The 13,563-nt window shown below is 40.7% G+C and overlaps 1 protein-coding gene across 2 annotated transcripts in view; it reads right to left on the minus strand.

The window, feature by feature from the left end:
* CP (ceruloplasmin) overlaps nucleotides 1-13,563 on the minus strand; it is a 60,332-nt gene that overhangs the window by 28,163 nt on the left and 18,606 nt on the right. For both annotated transcript variants that reach the window (XM_086387110.1, XM_086387131.1), the window contains exons 7-12: nucleotides 11,670-11,809; nucleotides 9,709-9,846; nucleotides 8,229-8,443; nucleotides 5,170-5,320; nucleotides 2,607-2,819; nucleotides 189-396 (exon numbers count right to left, since the gene is read on the minus strand). In XM_086387110.1, the coding sequence (XP_086243236.1) occupies nucleotides 189-396; nucleotides 2,607-2,819; nucleotides 5,170-5,320; nucleotides 8,229-8,443; nucleotides 9,709-9,846; nucleotides 11,670-11,809 (1,065 nt within the window). The remainder of the gene's footprint in view (nucleotides 1-188; nucleotides 397-2,606; nucleotides 2,820-5,169; nucleotides 5,321-8,228; nucleotides 8,444-9,708; nucleotides 9,847-11,669; nucleotides 11,810-13,563) is intronic.

Below are 13,563 nucleotides of genomic sequence, written 5' to 3' on the forward strand. Positions count from 1 at the left end.
GGAAATTTTTCTGAGAGATAGTTGAGAGAAGCAGAAATGAATGAGGAAGGGCCCCTAGAAAGCATTTTGTTGCTGTTTTGTTGTTATTGTGTAATGCAATTGTTCATTGCTTCTTAACTTAGCATAATTCTTACTTCTCTGAAAGAAAAAGCTAAAAAATAATTGGGAGTCAGAGTCTAGAGAATTACTTTTGTTCCTGTAAGTGATGCAGCTCCTTTTCCCATTTCCTACTTGGGGAATAATCCCATTCCACCTCCACCGCTGCGATGTAGTAGGTCCTTTCTCCCAGGTAGAGGTATAAATCTTCGGACCTCTGGCTGCACTGGCTCACAGTGTACTTTTGTTTCATGCCACCTGTGTAGTGATCAGTTGTGAGGCATTCCACATCAAAAGTCCCTGGAATGGTAAATAAAAAGGCAGGTCATCTCCTGTGAGTATTTTTGACTGCTTTCCCTCATCTGTCATCAGCTCCTTCCCCTGCCCTATTTTTCTTCTTAGTACTTATAACCACTTGATATATATATGTGTGTGTGTGTGTATGTTAATATACTTGCTTATTGTCTGTCTCCCTGCATTAGAATTTCAGCTCCATGAAAGCAGACACCTTTATCTCTTTTGTTAAATGTTGTATTTACATTTGTCTAATAAAGGAAAAGGTGACATAGGACCTGTCTTGCATTTTAGTGGCATTTGATGAACCAAATAAAGCCTGAGGCAAGTTAGCATATTTTCATGTTTGGGTAAAATTCTCTTTTTTAGTTTTTTACTTTATTCATTCAGAGACACTTCTATCCGTATCTCTGAATTTGCATATCTATAGTTCTAATATAGGATATTCAATTGTAGATGACTAATAAGCCAACAAGGCTAATCATACAACGTTCTTAGTAGAAGAGTCTTCTACTAAGATTAATGGGCTTTCTGCAACCTGTTTACTACTAACAATACCCCATCTTTTCACAAACACACCTAAACCTGCTCTCAGTAGGCTGAGGGTGAGGGCCTAATGACTGACTCCAGGATATCAGTGCTTCGAGTAACATTTTTCAGTAATTCCGAGAAGAAATTTTCCAGAAATATTTAAAATAGAAAATTTGTTATAAGCTGTATCATCTTGCAGCACAAGTTTGAGGAGACTTTGTCATTTTAAGATAGAAATGGGAAGGGACATAACACAAACCCATGAGTCAAGAAAGCAGAAATCCAACTTCACATCCCAATTTCCTTGCATATTTTGATATTTGGCCAAAAGAGGGATGAAGGAATAGAACGTCTGGTCTTTCAAATCCAGTTGTCTTGAATGAATGGCCTCACCAAGACTTGCTCAACCTGCCCTCTACGTTTAAGACCCATTGCCCCATCAACAAGAATTAGGAATTAGTCACATTTCAGGACATAGACTACATATGCCAGATTGTATGGAAAGGAGCATACCTAATTTCTTTTCTATACTTTTCCTTCTTGAGGCTTATCCTTTCAGTTTCTTAGTTATCCCACCTAACCCCATAAAAACAAAACACTCCCAGCTTCTCTCTGACTCCATAGTCTCCAACTTCTTATTTGAAAGAATAACATTTCTTATGAATCTGACCCTTCACCCCTGTGTTTTCCTTTTGGCCCTCCCTAGAGCGACTTCACTTTCACTTTTCACTTTCATGCATTGGAGAAGGAAATGGCAACCCACTCCAGTGTTCTTGCCTGGAGAATCCCAGGGACAGGGGAGCCTGGTGGGCTGCCGTCTATGGGGTCGCACAGAGTCGGACACAACTGAAGTAACTCAGCAGCAGTAGCAGCAGCAGCAATAAGCCAACACTATATCTAGGATGGCTTCCCCGGTGGTGCAGTGGTGGCCTTTCCTCTCCAATGCACAAGAGGCAGGTTTGATCCTGGGCTGGGAAGATTCCCTGAAGAAGGAAATGGCGACCCACTCCAATATTCTTGCCTGTGAAATCCCATGGACAGAGGAGCCTTACACGCTACGGTCCATGGGGTTGCAAAGAGCTGGACACGACTGAGCACGCACACACAAGTAGGATACAGAGACATGACACAGAGTTTAGATGCAGAGCCTTTATGGGAGACATTTCCTTTCTAGTCTGATTTGCCAGCTATCTTTAAAGGCACATAATTGAAAAGGAGACCATCTTGGGGGTTTGACTAGGTGGAAATGGGCTTCCCAGGTGTTGCTAGTGGTAAAGAACCCGCCTGCCAGTGCAGGTTAGACATAAGATACACCCGTTCGACCCCTGGGTGGGGAAGATCCCCGGAGAAGTGAATGTCTATCCACTCCCGCATTCTTGCCTGGAGACTCCCATGGACAGAGGAGCCTGATGGGCTCCAGCTCATGGGGTCACAGAGTCAGATACGACTGAGTGACTGAGCACCAGTGGGAGAAACCTCAGTCCTCTTTTGTCACTCCCTTCTCTCCCCACCACAAAAACAGAAAATGGACCTACCTGGCAAATACTTAGTTGACAGTAATCAAGTAAAGAAAGGGTAGTTAGGAGGCTTGGGGAAGGGATGAGCTAACATCCAACACAGCATTTTGAACCAAAACCACACAGGTAGACCCAACAGAAATTTGCCTTGACATTAACGGAATTCACCTGCAGTATCTGGCTTCATGAAGAGACTCAAACTTGTTTGAGGGAAGAGGTTTGCTGTGTCTCTCCTTTCTCCTCTTGACAGAAAAGTGTTTCCTGAGAAGTATATCCCATGTATATCGACCTCATTTCCAGCACTGAATAAGTACCACATGACCGAATCTCCTTGGCACATACTGAGACCAGGCTGATTCCCGTACATGAATCCATTCATGGCTATAAAAGTTGGAAAATGATATTTTGAAACTGATTTAATCATATGTCCTACTTCATGACAACCTGTCAGACTTTCCAGAGCCAACTGGGTTTATTTAATTTTTAAAAGACCCATTTGGGCCTGCCCACCCCTTTACATGTCAACGTCTCTAGAACTTCCTGCTGAACTCAACACTTCCAGGCAAGCCCTGGGTGGAAGACATAGAACTGAATGCATGGTTCTTCTTTTTTTAAATATTTATTTGGCTGTGTAGGGTCTTAGTTACAGACTGCTCATTGTGTCGTGCAGGATCTTTCGATGCAGCCCACAGACTCTAGTTGTGGCACATGGGCTTTCTAGCTGAGGTGCATGGGCTCAGCACTTGTAGTGCGAGAGTTAGTTGCTCTGCAGCATGTGGGATCTTAGTTTTGCAATCAGGCGTAGAACCCATGTCCTCTGCATTGCAAGGAGGATTCTTAACCACTGGACTACCAGGGAAGTCTCATGAATGCTGGGTTCTTAAAGTTCTGGGCCCTGGGAATCTCACTGTTCTCAGTGAGTCATTTTTCAGTTCTCCCAAGGGCCATATTTGTGAGCACCCAAATGGATGAATAATAACAATTCTTCCTAGGTGCTGTAGACTGCGAATGTGTTTGTTGCCCTGGATGGAAAATTCTCTGATTCATCTTGAATAACAGGGAAGAGTATGTGCAGGAAGTTTCCTCTCATTGCTCTTTTTAATAGATAATATTCTTGACTCCTCCAAAATGCAAAATAAAGATTGTTATGGGTAGTGTGACTATTATCAATCCAATTTGGAAAACAATGTCAGTTTGTGTTGGGCTTCCCAGGTGGCACAGCGGTAAAGAATCCACCTCCCAGTGCAGATGTAGGGGACACAGATTCGATCCCTGAGTTAGGAAGATCTCCTGGAGGAGGAAATGGCAACCCACACCAGTATTCTTGCCTGGGAAATCCCAGGAACAGAGGAGCCTGGCTGGCTACAATCCATGGGGTCACAAAGAATCGGACATGACTTACCATAAAAAGGAGTTCAAAGAGGAGGAATTCAGTTTGTAATACAAATTTACTTTTTTTTTCTTCTAGTTACAATGATTTTCACATGTTGTGCATTAGTGGTGTGGATTTTAAACAATAGAGATAGAGTTCACTATCTCTAAACTTTAACTGCATTTTAGAATTATACTGGGAGCTAAAAAGTAAATCTGATGCTGTTTCAGTGAAATAAAAATATCTATAGATTGTGCTGAGCATTTAAAAAACAGTTTTAATAGTTTTTGGGTTTTTTTTTTTTAACTCTCAGGGGATTCTTATGGGTAGTCAAAGATGAGAATCGTTTAAGTTTATTCAGAGTAGAAACCATAAAAGAAGCCTGTCTTTATTAAGCCACAGGTAAGAAAAGTATCTAATCCAGTAACTCTCAAATTTAAGCATACATCAGAATAACAGAGAGGATTTGTTAAACACAGGTTTCAAGCCCTACACCTAAAGTTTCTGATTCAGTAGGTTGGGGTTGGAGTCCAAGAATCTGGATTTCTAACAAGTCCTGGGTGATGCTGAAACAGCTGACCTAGGGACTACATTTTAAGGACTATGAATGTTATTGGAAGAAAAGTTATGACCAACCTAGACAGCACTTTAAAAAGCAGAGACATTATTTTGCCAACAAAGGTCCATCTAGTCAAAGCTGTGGTTTTTCCAGGAGTCAGGTATGGATGTGAGAGTTGGACTGTAAAGAAAGCTGAGTGCCAGAGAATTGATGCTTTTGAACTGTGGTGTTGGAGAAGACTCTTGAGAGTCCCTTGGACTGCAAGGAGATCCAACCAGTCCATCCTAAAGGAGATCAGTCCTGGGTGTTCATTGGAAGGACTGATGCTGAAGCTGAAACTTCAATACTTTGTCCACCTGATGTGAAGAGCTGACTCATTTGAAAAGACCCTGATGCTGGGAAAGATTGAAGGCAGGAGGAGAAGGGGACAACAGAGAATGAGATGATTGGATGGCATCACCGACTCAATGGACATGAGTTTGGGTAAACTCTGGGAGTTGGTGATGGACAGGGAGGCCTCACATGCTGCAGTCCATGGGGTTGCAAAGAGTTGGACATGACTGAGCAACTGAACTGATCTAATTGGCATATATTATATGTTTTATTATTCTGAGTTAAGTGAAACTAAGATTCAGTTGGCTGATATGTCAAATAATTAACAGTATTACCCTTAGAGCACTATGGTATTTAATCATTTATTAAAGCAATCAGTGGGCAAAGCTATTAGTATCAGCTTAATTAAAAGCATTACATGTGCAGTGCTGAAATAGCCTGATATTGGTGGATGATGCAGTACTTACAGTGCATCTTATTAGATTCCTGAAAATCTTCATTTTCCTTGTCCACCTGATCAGGTGCTGTTGTAAACATTTTAATATTATCATCCAGGAGTAAACTCTCATTCTCATCAAACACTGTAGGAAACAAATAGAACTCCTTGTCTACGTCTTTCTGAAAATCAAAATAAAGAACAATGAGGTGAAGACAGAATGAGTAAAGCAGAAACACTTCCATATACACAATACTATTTATGGATAAACCTGCTAAAAGAAGGACAAGAACTGAAGTTTCCATTCCACTTTGTAAATGGAACTCACAAAATACTCCTGTTGACCACCAGAGTTTTTTTATTTGTATTGGAGTATAGTTGCTTTACAATGTTGTGTTAGTTTCTGCTGAACAGCAAAGTAAACAAGCCATACAGATACATATATCACCCCCTTTTTGTGAGTTCCTTCCCGTTTAAGTCCCCACAGAGCATTGAATAGAGTTTCCTGTGCTATATAATAAGTTCTCATTGGTTATCTATTTTATACATAGTAACGTATATATGTCAATCCCTGTCTCCCAGTTCATCCCATCTCCCTTCCCCTCTTTGATGTCGGTACATCTGTGTCTTTCTTTCTCCTTTTCAAATAGTTCATCTGTACCATTTTTCTAGGTTACACATATATGCTTAATATATGATATTTGTTTTTCTCTTTCTGACTTGCATCACTCTGTATGACAGTCTCTATTGAGGTCCATCCACATTGCTGACTGATACCTGCGTAGTGGATTTTTAGTTCAACACAATAATCTAAGCCTTTTTCTGCACCTAAAAGTTCTGACACTCTTCATTCCACTTGAACTTGCCTCTCAAAATTGTTAAAAAGGGGAGGGGTGATATGTACTTGTGCTATAAATTAGAGAACGTGTTATCCATAGTCATGAAAGCTTGAAAAATTCCTGTAAGACAGAGCAGGTGGAAGCAGATACATCTTAAGAGAAGAAGTAGCCTGCAAGTGATTTGGAGCAACAATTCACACATTCTAGACATTCTCCCCTCCCCTCCCTGTCCCTGGTGAAAAGTAAGGAAGTGGAAATGCTATCTGTAATAATTCAGTAGTTGATCAGAAGGCAATTGGACTGGGGAATCAAAGCATATGAGTCCCCAAGAACAAGTACTTCCTTAAAGAAGAGAAAACTTGAGGGATTAATGGCATATCTTTTCCCTGAGATCATTTTTGCAGATGAAAAAAACATGATTATCAAACTTTAAAAATCTAAGATTAGACCCTGTAAAAAAACTGAATTATTAATAGTGATGCAGATGGTCTTAAGAAAGCTCCCGTAAGTCAGAAGAAAAGATTTAAAGATGAAAAATATGCACATAGTAATTATTTGAGAGAAGTTATTACCTAATAGTAATAAATAATAGTGGAAATGTTCACCACTATAAAAGGGAAAGACTACTCAGATCCAAAAACTTCACTGAAAGCAAGACAAAATTAGTAATATAGACCTATACCTAAAAATATCCTGCTAAAATTTTTGGATTTCAGAGATAGACAAATTTCTAGAATAATCCATTTTAAAAGTTATGAACATCAGGCTTCTCTAGAACAATAAATGTCAGAGTAAGATGGAGTAGCAAGTACTGTTTTGAGGGGAAAAGATTATGATAGAAAAACTTGACACCAAGCAAAGAACAACAAAGTGACATTTTCAGATGTGTCAGGATTCCAGAAGGGAGCTGCTATAATCTCTTACATGCTGACCTACAGAGAAAACTTCTCTGTAGTTTCTTCAGAGAATAAACTTCTCTGAAAACAGAGAAAAGTTTACAAGTCATGTTTCCTAATTATAAGGCAATAAAACTGAAAATTACTCATAAAGGACAAAGAGTTTAAAAAGTAAAAGATCATATTTGGTTCAAGTAACTCTTAGATCAAAGAAGAAACAAAAATGAATTTCTAAGAATTTAATAAGTAATGTCTATGAGAATACTATAAGTCATAATGTATGGAATATAATTAAACATAAACTGAGAGTCTGAAATGTTTTATTTTAAGCAAAACCAAATAAAAATGTATGTTTTTTGATGCTTTAAGGTGTGGTAATTGTATTGAATGCATTTTCAAAGGAATCTTTCTCTTTTAAAGATTTATATTGCAATATTTATTTTAGAGATAAAAACAATGGTTAGATTAAGTATTTCTATTTCTAGATCAGAGGGTCATTTTCCCATTTCTAAAAAAATATTTATGGATGTGTGAGCAGTGTTATTTCTTACATGTTATACAAATAATTGAAGGTTAATTAGCAGTATAACTAAATAGTAATATGCCAGTCTCCTTCAGACAAATATAAAAAATATTTAAAGCAATATTTTCCTCAGTGAATCTTAACTGACTTATTATCATTAGTCTTAGTGAAGTCGCTCAGTCATGTCCGACTCTTTGCGACACCATGGACTGTAGCCTACCAGGCTCCTCTGCCCATGGGATTTTCCAGGCAACAGTCCTGGAGTGGATTGCCATTTCCTTCTCCAGGGGATCTTCCCAACCCAGGGATCGAACCCAGGTCTCCTGCATTGTAGACAGACACTTAGGTGATTTTTTAAAATGTGTGTGTTGAATTGTATCATAAAAGACTTTGGATTCCAAGGAAAATCTTGTTTCCAACTCATTTTGAAGCAATCCTGTTAGTCAGAGAGTCTCCACACAATACAGATAGATATAAGCCTAAGAAAAAATTTTAACAAATATTATGTGTGGAACCCTTGGGCTTCCCTGGAGGCTCAGTGGTAAAGAATCTGCTGCCAATGCAGGAGATGTAGGTTTGATCCCTGGGTAGAGAAGAACCCCTGGAGAGTACGGCAACCCACTCCAGTATTCTTGCCTGGAGAATCCCATGGACAGAGGAGCCTGGTGAGCTACAGTCCTTGGGGTCACAAAGAGCCAGACATGACTAAAGCTACTGAGCATGCATGCATGCACGTGGAACCCTCACTGCCTCAAACCGCAGAATCTTCCTTATAATAATGATAATTCAAAGGGATTTGAAAATCATTTTCATTTTCCCTCATTGGACTTACCAGTCTCCCATTTGCAAGTAAAGTTCCATGCCGGCATATTTTCATTGGCCCGATAAGCCCAGTAAATATATCTTTGGTGGGATCCACAGCAGAATAATACATCTTAGCTAGACAGACAGGATCCTTGTAGGTGGGTCCCACTTCCCTGGGGACAGTCCACTCATAGGTGAATGTTCCTTTGGGTGCCACATGGGAGCCTGAAGGAGGAGGCCCACCTATAAGAAAGGTCACATGGGGGAGGTTAAGTTTGCTTTCTGATGTGGTCATTTGAGCCATGGAGTAGACTGGGTTTAGTCTAGGACAACCCACTTTTGTGCTCCTTTATAAATTAGACTAGAATCCTACTTGTTCACTGGTGTCAGGTCACAAATAAGTATTATTTCCCCCAGGAAGTCTTCTCTACACCTCTGTCTGAGATTGGTGCTTGCTATGGTCTGAATGTTTATGTTTCTCCAAAATTCATATATGGGAATCCTAATGTCCAATATGATAGTATTTGAGGTTAGAGGTGATTAGGTTATGAGAGTAGAGCCTTTCTGAATGGGGTTATTGCCCTTACAAAAGAGATCCCACAAAACTCCCTAGCCCCTTCCTATATGTGAGGATACAAGAAATCAAAGACCCAGAAGAGTGTCTTCATTGGCTAGCCTTGACCTACAAAAATACCTAAATACTTCCATATAGTGGAATATTTTGTATCATTAAAATTATACCTATAAAATATTTATAATGTTAAGAAACCAAACCCTGGGTACAAAATTATAGCGATAAGTATATTTATATACTAGGGCTTCCCTGCTGGCTCAGACTATAGACACTCCACCTGCAAAGCAGGAGACATGGGTTTAATCCCTGGGTCAGGAAGACCCCCTGGAGAAGGGAATGGCTTCCCACTCCATTATTCTTGCCTTGAAAACCCCATGGACAGAGGAGCTTGGGTCAGGGAGGGCTACAGTCCATGGGGTCACAGAGTCAGACATGACTGAGTGACTAACACTTTCACTTTTTCATATTTAAATACTATGATATCAAAGTATTATGTGCACAGATGGAAGACTGAAGGACTTATACAAAAATATAATAGTGGTTGGCTATAGAACTATGGATATTATGTTTGGCTACAAATTTTATATTTTTAAAACATTCTAAAATGTACATCTAATCTTATAACTATAAGAATATTTTTTCAAATTTAGCAGTTACCCAAATAGAACTCTGGAAATGTGTAATTGATACAATCCAAGTAAGTTACTTTCAGTATTGTCAATAATCACCCGATTAAGATAGGACAGAATTCTACAAACCAACTGCAAATGGTAGGAGAGGAGATTGACTTGCTTCCTGGCATGATGCCTGAGGATGGTATATGAGAAGATTCCTCAGAAGTTCCTGACTTTGGTTTTTTCAGGGCCGTTTTCCTGAGGTGACCAGCACACTGGGTTATAAACATTATTGCTTGATTACCAAATGTTGTACTCACTTCCACTTGATGAATAGTATGTGCCCTCATTTTTCTTATCGACTCTCACTCCAATGGGCTCAATACTGAGGGGATGTGCTGCTTTGTTATGGAAGGTGACTCTGATGGTATCTCCCACCTCTGCAGAAATGATGGGACCTGGGGATAAAGAGAGAATTATTATCCTCCCTGATATCTAACCTACAGAATACATAAGACTGTTGATTTCTCTGTCTTGTACTCTAAAAAGAACCTCTGGAAGCAACATGCTTATTGTGGCAAATGGAAAGCTTGGTTTTTTTAAAGTCCATTATCAATTTGACATGGGGAGTCTGGAAAGAGATGAGAAGGGTTTTTTGAGTTAACTTCAAGTAATGAAATGTGTTACCATGTTTAACCAAGTCAGTTCACAAGCTTCACACATCTATAAAACTACTCAGTACCTGCATCTCCTCATCCTAGTTTACTGTGGACCAGACGTGTGCTATTTGGTCCCAAGAGCCAAGTTCAGTTCAATTCAGTTCAGTCGCTCAGTCGTGTCTGACTCTTGGAGACCCCGTAAATCGCAGCATGCCAGGCCTCCCTTCCATCAACCAACTCCCGGAGTTCACTCAAACTCATGTCCATAGAGTTGGTGATGCCATCCAGCCATCTCATCCTCTGTTGTCCCCTTCTCCTCCTGCCCCCAATCCCTCACAGCATCAGGATCTTTTCCAATGAGTCAACTCTTTGCATCAGGTGGCCAAAGTAGGAGTTTCACCTTTAGCATCAGTCCTTCCAAAGAACACCCAGGACTGATCTCCTTTAGAATGGACTGGTTGGATCTCCTTGCAGTCCAAGGGACTCTCAAAAGTCTTCTTCAACACCACAGTTCAAAAGCATCAATTCTTTGGCACTCAGCTTTCTTCACAGTCTAACTTTCACATCCATACATGACCACTGGAAAAACCATAGCCTTGACTAGACGGACCTCTAAGAGAATGCCATAAACATTGACCACCCAAAGGGGGTAAGTTAAATTTGTCTTGGCTGTGAAAAGCAACACTGTTGTGTATTTTCCATCACCAAAATTAATATTATTACTAAAGAATAAAAACAGATACATAGTACACAAGTATTTTATGTAATATATAAAATGATATTTATTGAGAGTTTCCTATATGTTCTCCTGAGTATTTATGTGAATTAACTCATTTAATCCTTATGACTGCTTTATGAGGTAGGGACTATTGTTGTTACTATCATTCTCGTTTTATAGAAAGGGGGCAGGCACAGAGAGTTGAGTATTTCAAAGGTCACATGGCTAATAGGTGAGGACAGACTGAATCCACGCGCTTGCTATTCTGCCCATGTGCCTTCGCAAGAAAAGATCTCTGGGTTCTGCCTGGGGAGAAGGAGGCTCTAAAACAAACCCACCTGTCTCATTAGTAGCAGCTGGATTTTATTTCTAAGGGAATGTACCTTTAACTAAAAGCAGAAGCTAATAGCTTCACTGTCTATTAAAACAAAGTCACCCCTTACCTCTTTGAAGAAAGAAAAAAGACACTCAATTGAAGTCAGCCTGGCTTTTCATATTGAACATTTACTGTGGGTAAATTTACATTGGGAAAGTGATTGGCTACTGCATTTTATTGATGTTTGCTCCTCCATGAATAGTTTGTATGTAGAAATCATGCTTCAGGTTCTGAAGCTTCTGCTCTTAAGTTGGTTGTAGTTTAGAGGAAGAGTACATTGTTGTCATTTAGTTGCTAAGTTGTGTCTGACTCTTTGTGGCCCCATGCACTGTAGCCCCCCAGGCTCCCCTGTCCATTGGATTCCCCAAGCAAGAATACTGGAGTGGGTTGCCACTTCCTTCACCAGAGGGTCTTCCCAACCCAGAGATAGAACCTGCATCTCCTGCATGGGCAGGCAGATTCTTTACCACTGAGCCACCGGGAAAGCCCAAGGGTACGCTAGTATTTATGTATTCAGTGCAGACTTACCCAGGATGCCAAGATGTTCCTCTTCAGGGCCTCTCTGTTTTTGATTAGAGAAGGAGGCATCTGTGTACTCACGATAAACCAGCTTTTTATACGACCCTCCGATTCTTGTAGGACCCTGTTCAAAAAATGCCTCTGAAGCACTGCCAAAAGAGAAAGGGTTTAATTCTGGAGCTGAGAGCAGAACAGAGCCCAGTAGTCACACGGGATACTAATTGAAAAGTTCTGACCAAGGCTTAGAATTATTACCCATGATTTGCCAAATACTCAAACAAGCAGATAGTACTAGGCATTCTGTAGAAAAATGTTAAGACTGCGGGTGGAGATTCATGGCACAGAGATTTAATTTTTTTTTCAAGTGAAGTGAAAAAAAATCTCAAGAGGACCCATGTCGACCCCTAACAGATAATAACTTGTCCTACAATAGAATCTTTTAAATAAATTATGAACTGTCTAAAAATAGAGTAACTACTGTTTATTGCATGTTAGCACTCAGAAACGTTCATTTATTGTCTGAAACTCACATGACGATGCAACAAAATTGGTATTATTCTCCCCATATTACAGTACTCTGCATTTCTGTTGATAGTCTTTCTTAATTTCTTCAGTATTTTCATGATATCCTTTTTTTTTTTAATTTGTCTATTTTTGATTAGAGGATAATTGCTTTACAATGTGGTGGTTCTTTCTGCCATATATCAATATGGATCAGCCATAAGTATACATGTGTTCCCTCCCTCGTGAATCTCCCTCCCACTTCCTACCCCATCCCACCCCACTAGGCTGTTTCAGACCACAAGGTTGAGCTCCTTGTGTCATACAGCAACTTTCCATTAGCTATCCATTTTACATATGGCAATGCACATATTTTGCTGCTACTCTCTCAATTCATCCCACCCTCTCCTTCCCCTGCTGTGTCCAGAAGTCTGTTCTCTATATATGAGTCTCTATTCCTGCCCTGCAAATAGGTTAATCAGTACCATTTTTTCTAGATTCCATAAGTATGTGTTAATATACAATATTTGTCTGACTTACTTCACTCTGTGTAACAGGCTGTACGTTCATCCTCACTAGAACTGACTCAAATTCGTTCCTTTTCATGGCTGCATGACCACGTTTTTGAACTTGGTGTCTGTTACACTGAAGTGGTCTGTTTTATTCCTTCAGGTGATTTCTCTTGGTCTTTTAATTGGAAGTGGTTCCTCTACTTCTTCATTGTACTTACATTTCCCTCGCTCTGAGTTTAGGAGAAACAGTCATCTACCGTAGTCATGGAAGGCTGTACACGTGTGGAAGCGCTCCTGCGTAGCTTGTGTGGGTTTAATATTTTTTGGCCCAAGGGCTGCTTTGAGTTTGGATGCCTTCCACCTCTTTGCTCAGGGCGTGCCCCCATTATCCCCTTGAGGAGGGTGTGCAGATGCAGTGGCCTGCCAGCACTCCTGGGATCCTGTGATGTGTCCCATTGCCTGAGAGCATGCAAGGAAAGATGCTCCTCTGGGGGTCCCACCCCTCCCCTCTCACAGCCCCCAACAATGGCGCTCTACACTCTCAGTCACTCACACTCCAGCCCCTTCAGGCTGTCTCCGGCACATCCCACCCTAGTTCTCTCCCTGGGTCTGACCTCTGAAGCCTGAGCTTCAGCACCCAGCCCCCATCTGCATCAGGCATCTCAGGCTGGGGAGCTCAGGGCCTTGGTATTGACTGTCTGTGCAGGCAGGCCTCTCTCCATTTTTCCTTCTGCAAACTGGTTGTTGCGCTCTCCTCTGAGGTGAAGCTCCCCCTCTGTCCCGCCAGTGAGGGGACTTCCAGGGTGCAGGAAACTTTCTTCTCTCACAGCTCCCTCTGAGGGCACAGATCCTGTCCCAATTCCTTTCTCTCTCTCTCTTTTTTCTTCATT

This window comes from Bos grunniens, chromosome 1, assembly GCF_055505025.1.
Source record: "Bos grunniens cultivar Pamir isolate PY7600 chromosome 1, Bosgru_T2T1.0, whole genome shotgun sequence".
NCBI classification, from domain to species: Eukaryota; Metazoa; Chordata; class Mammalia; order Artiodactyla; family Bovidae; genus Bos; species Bos grunniens.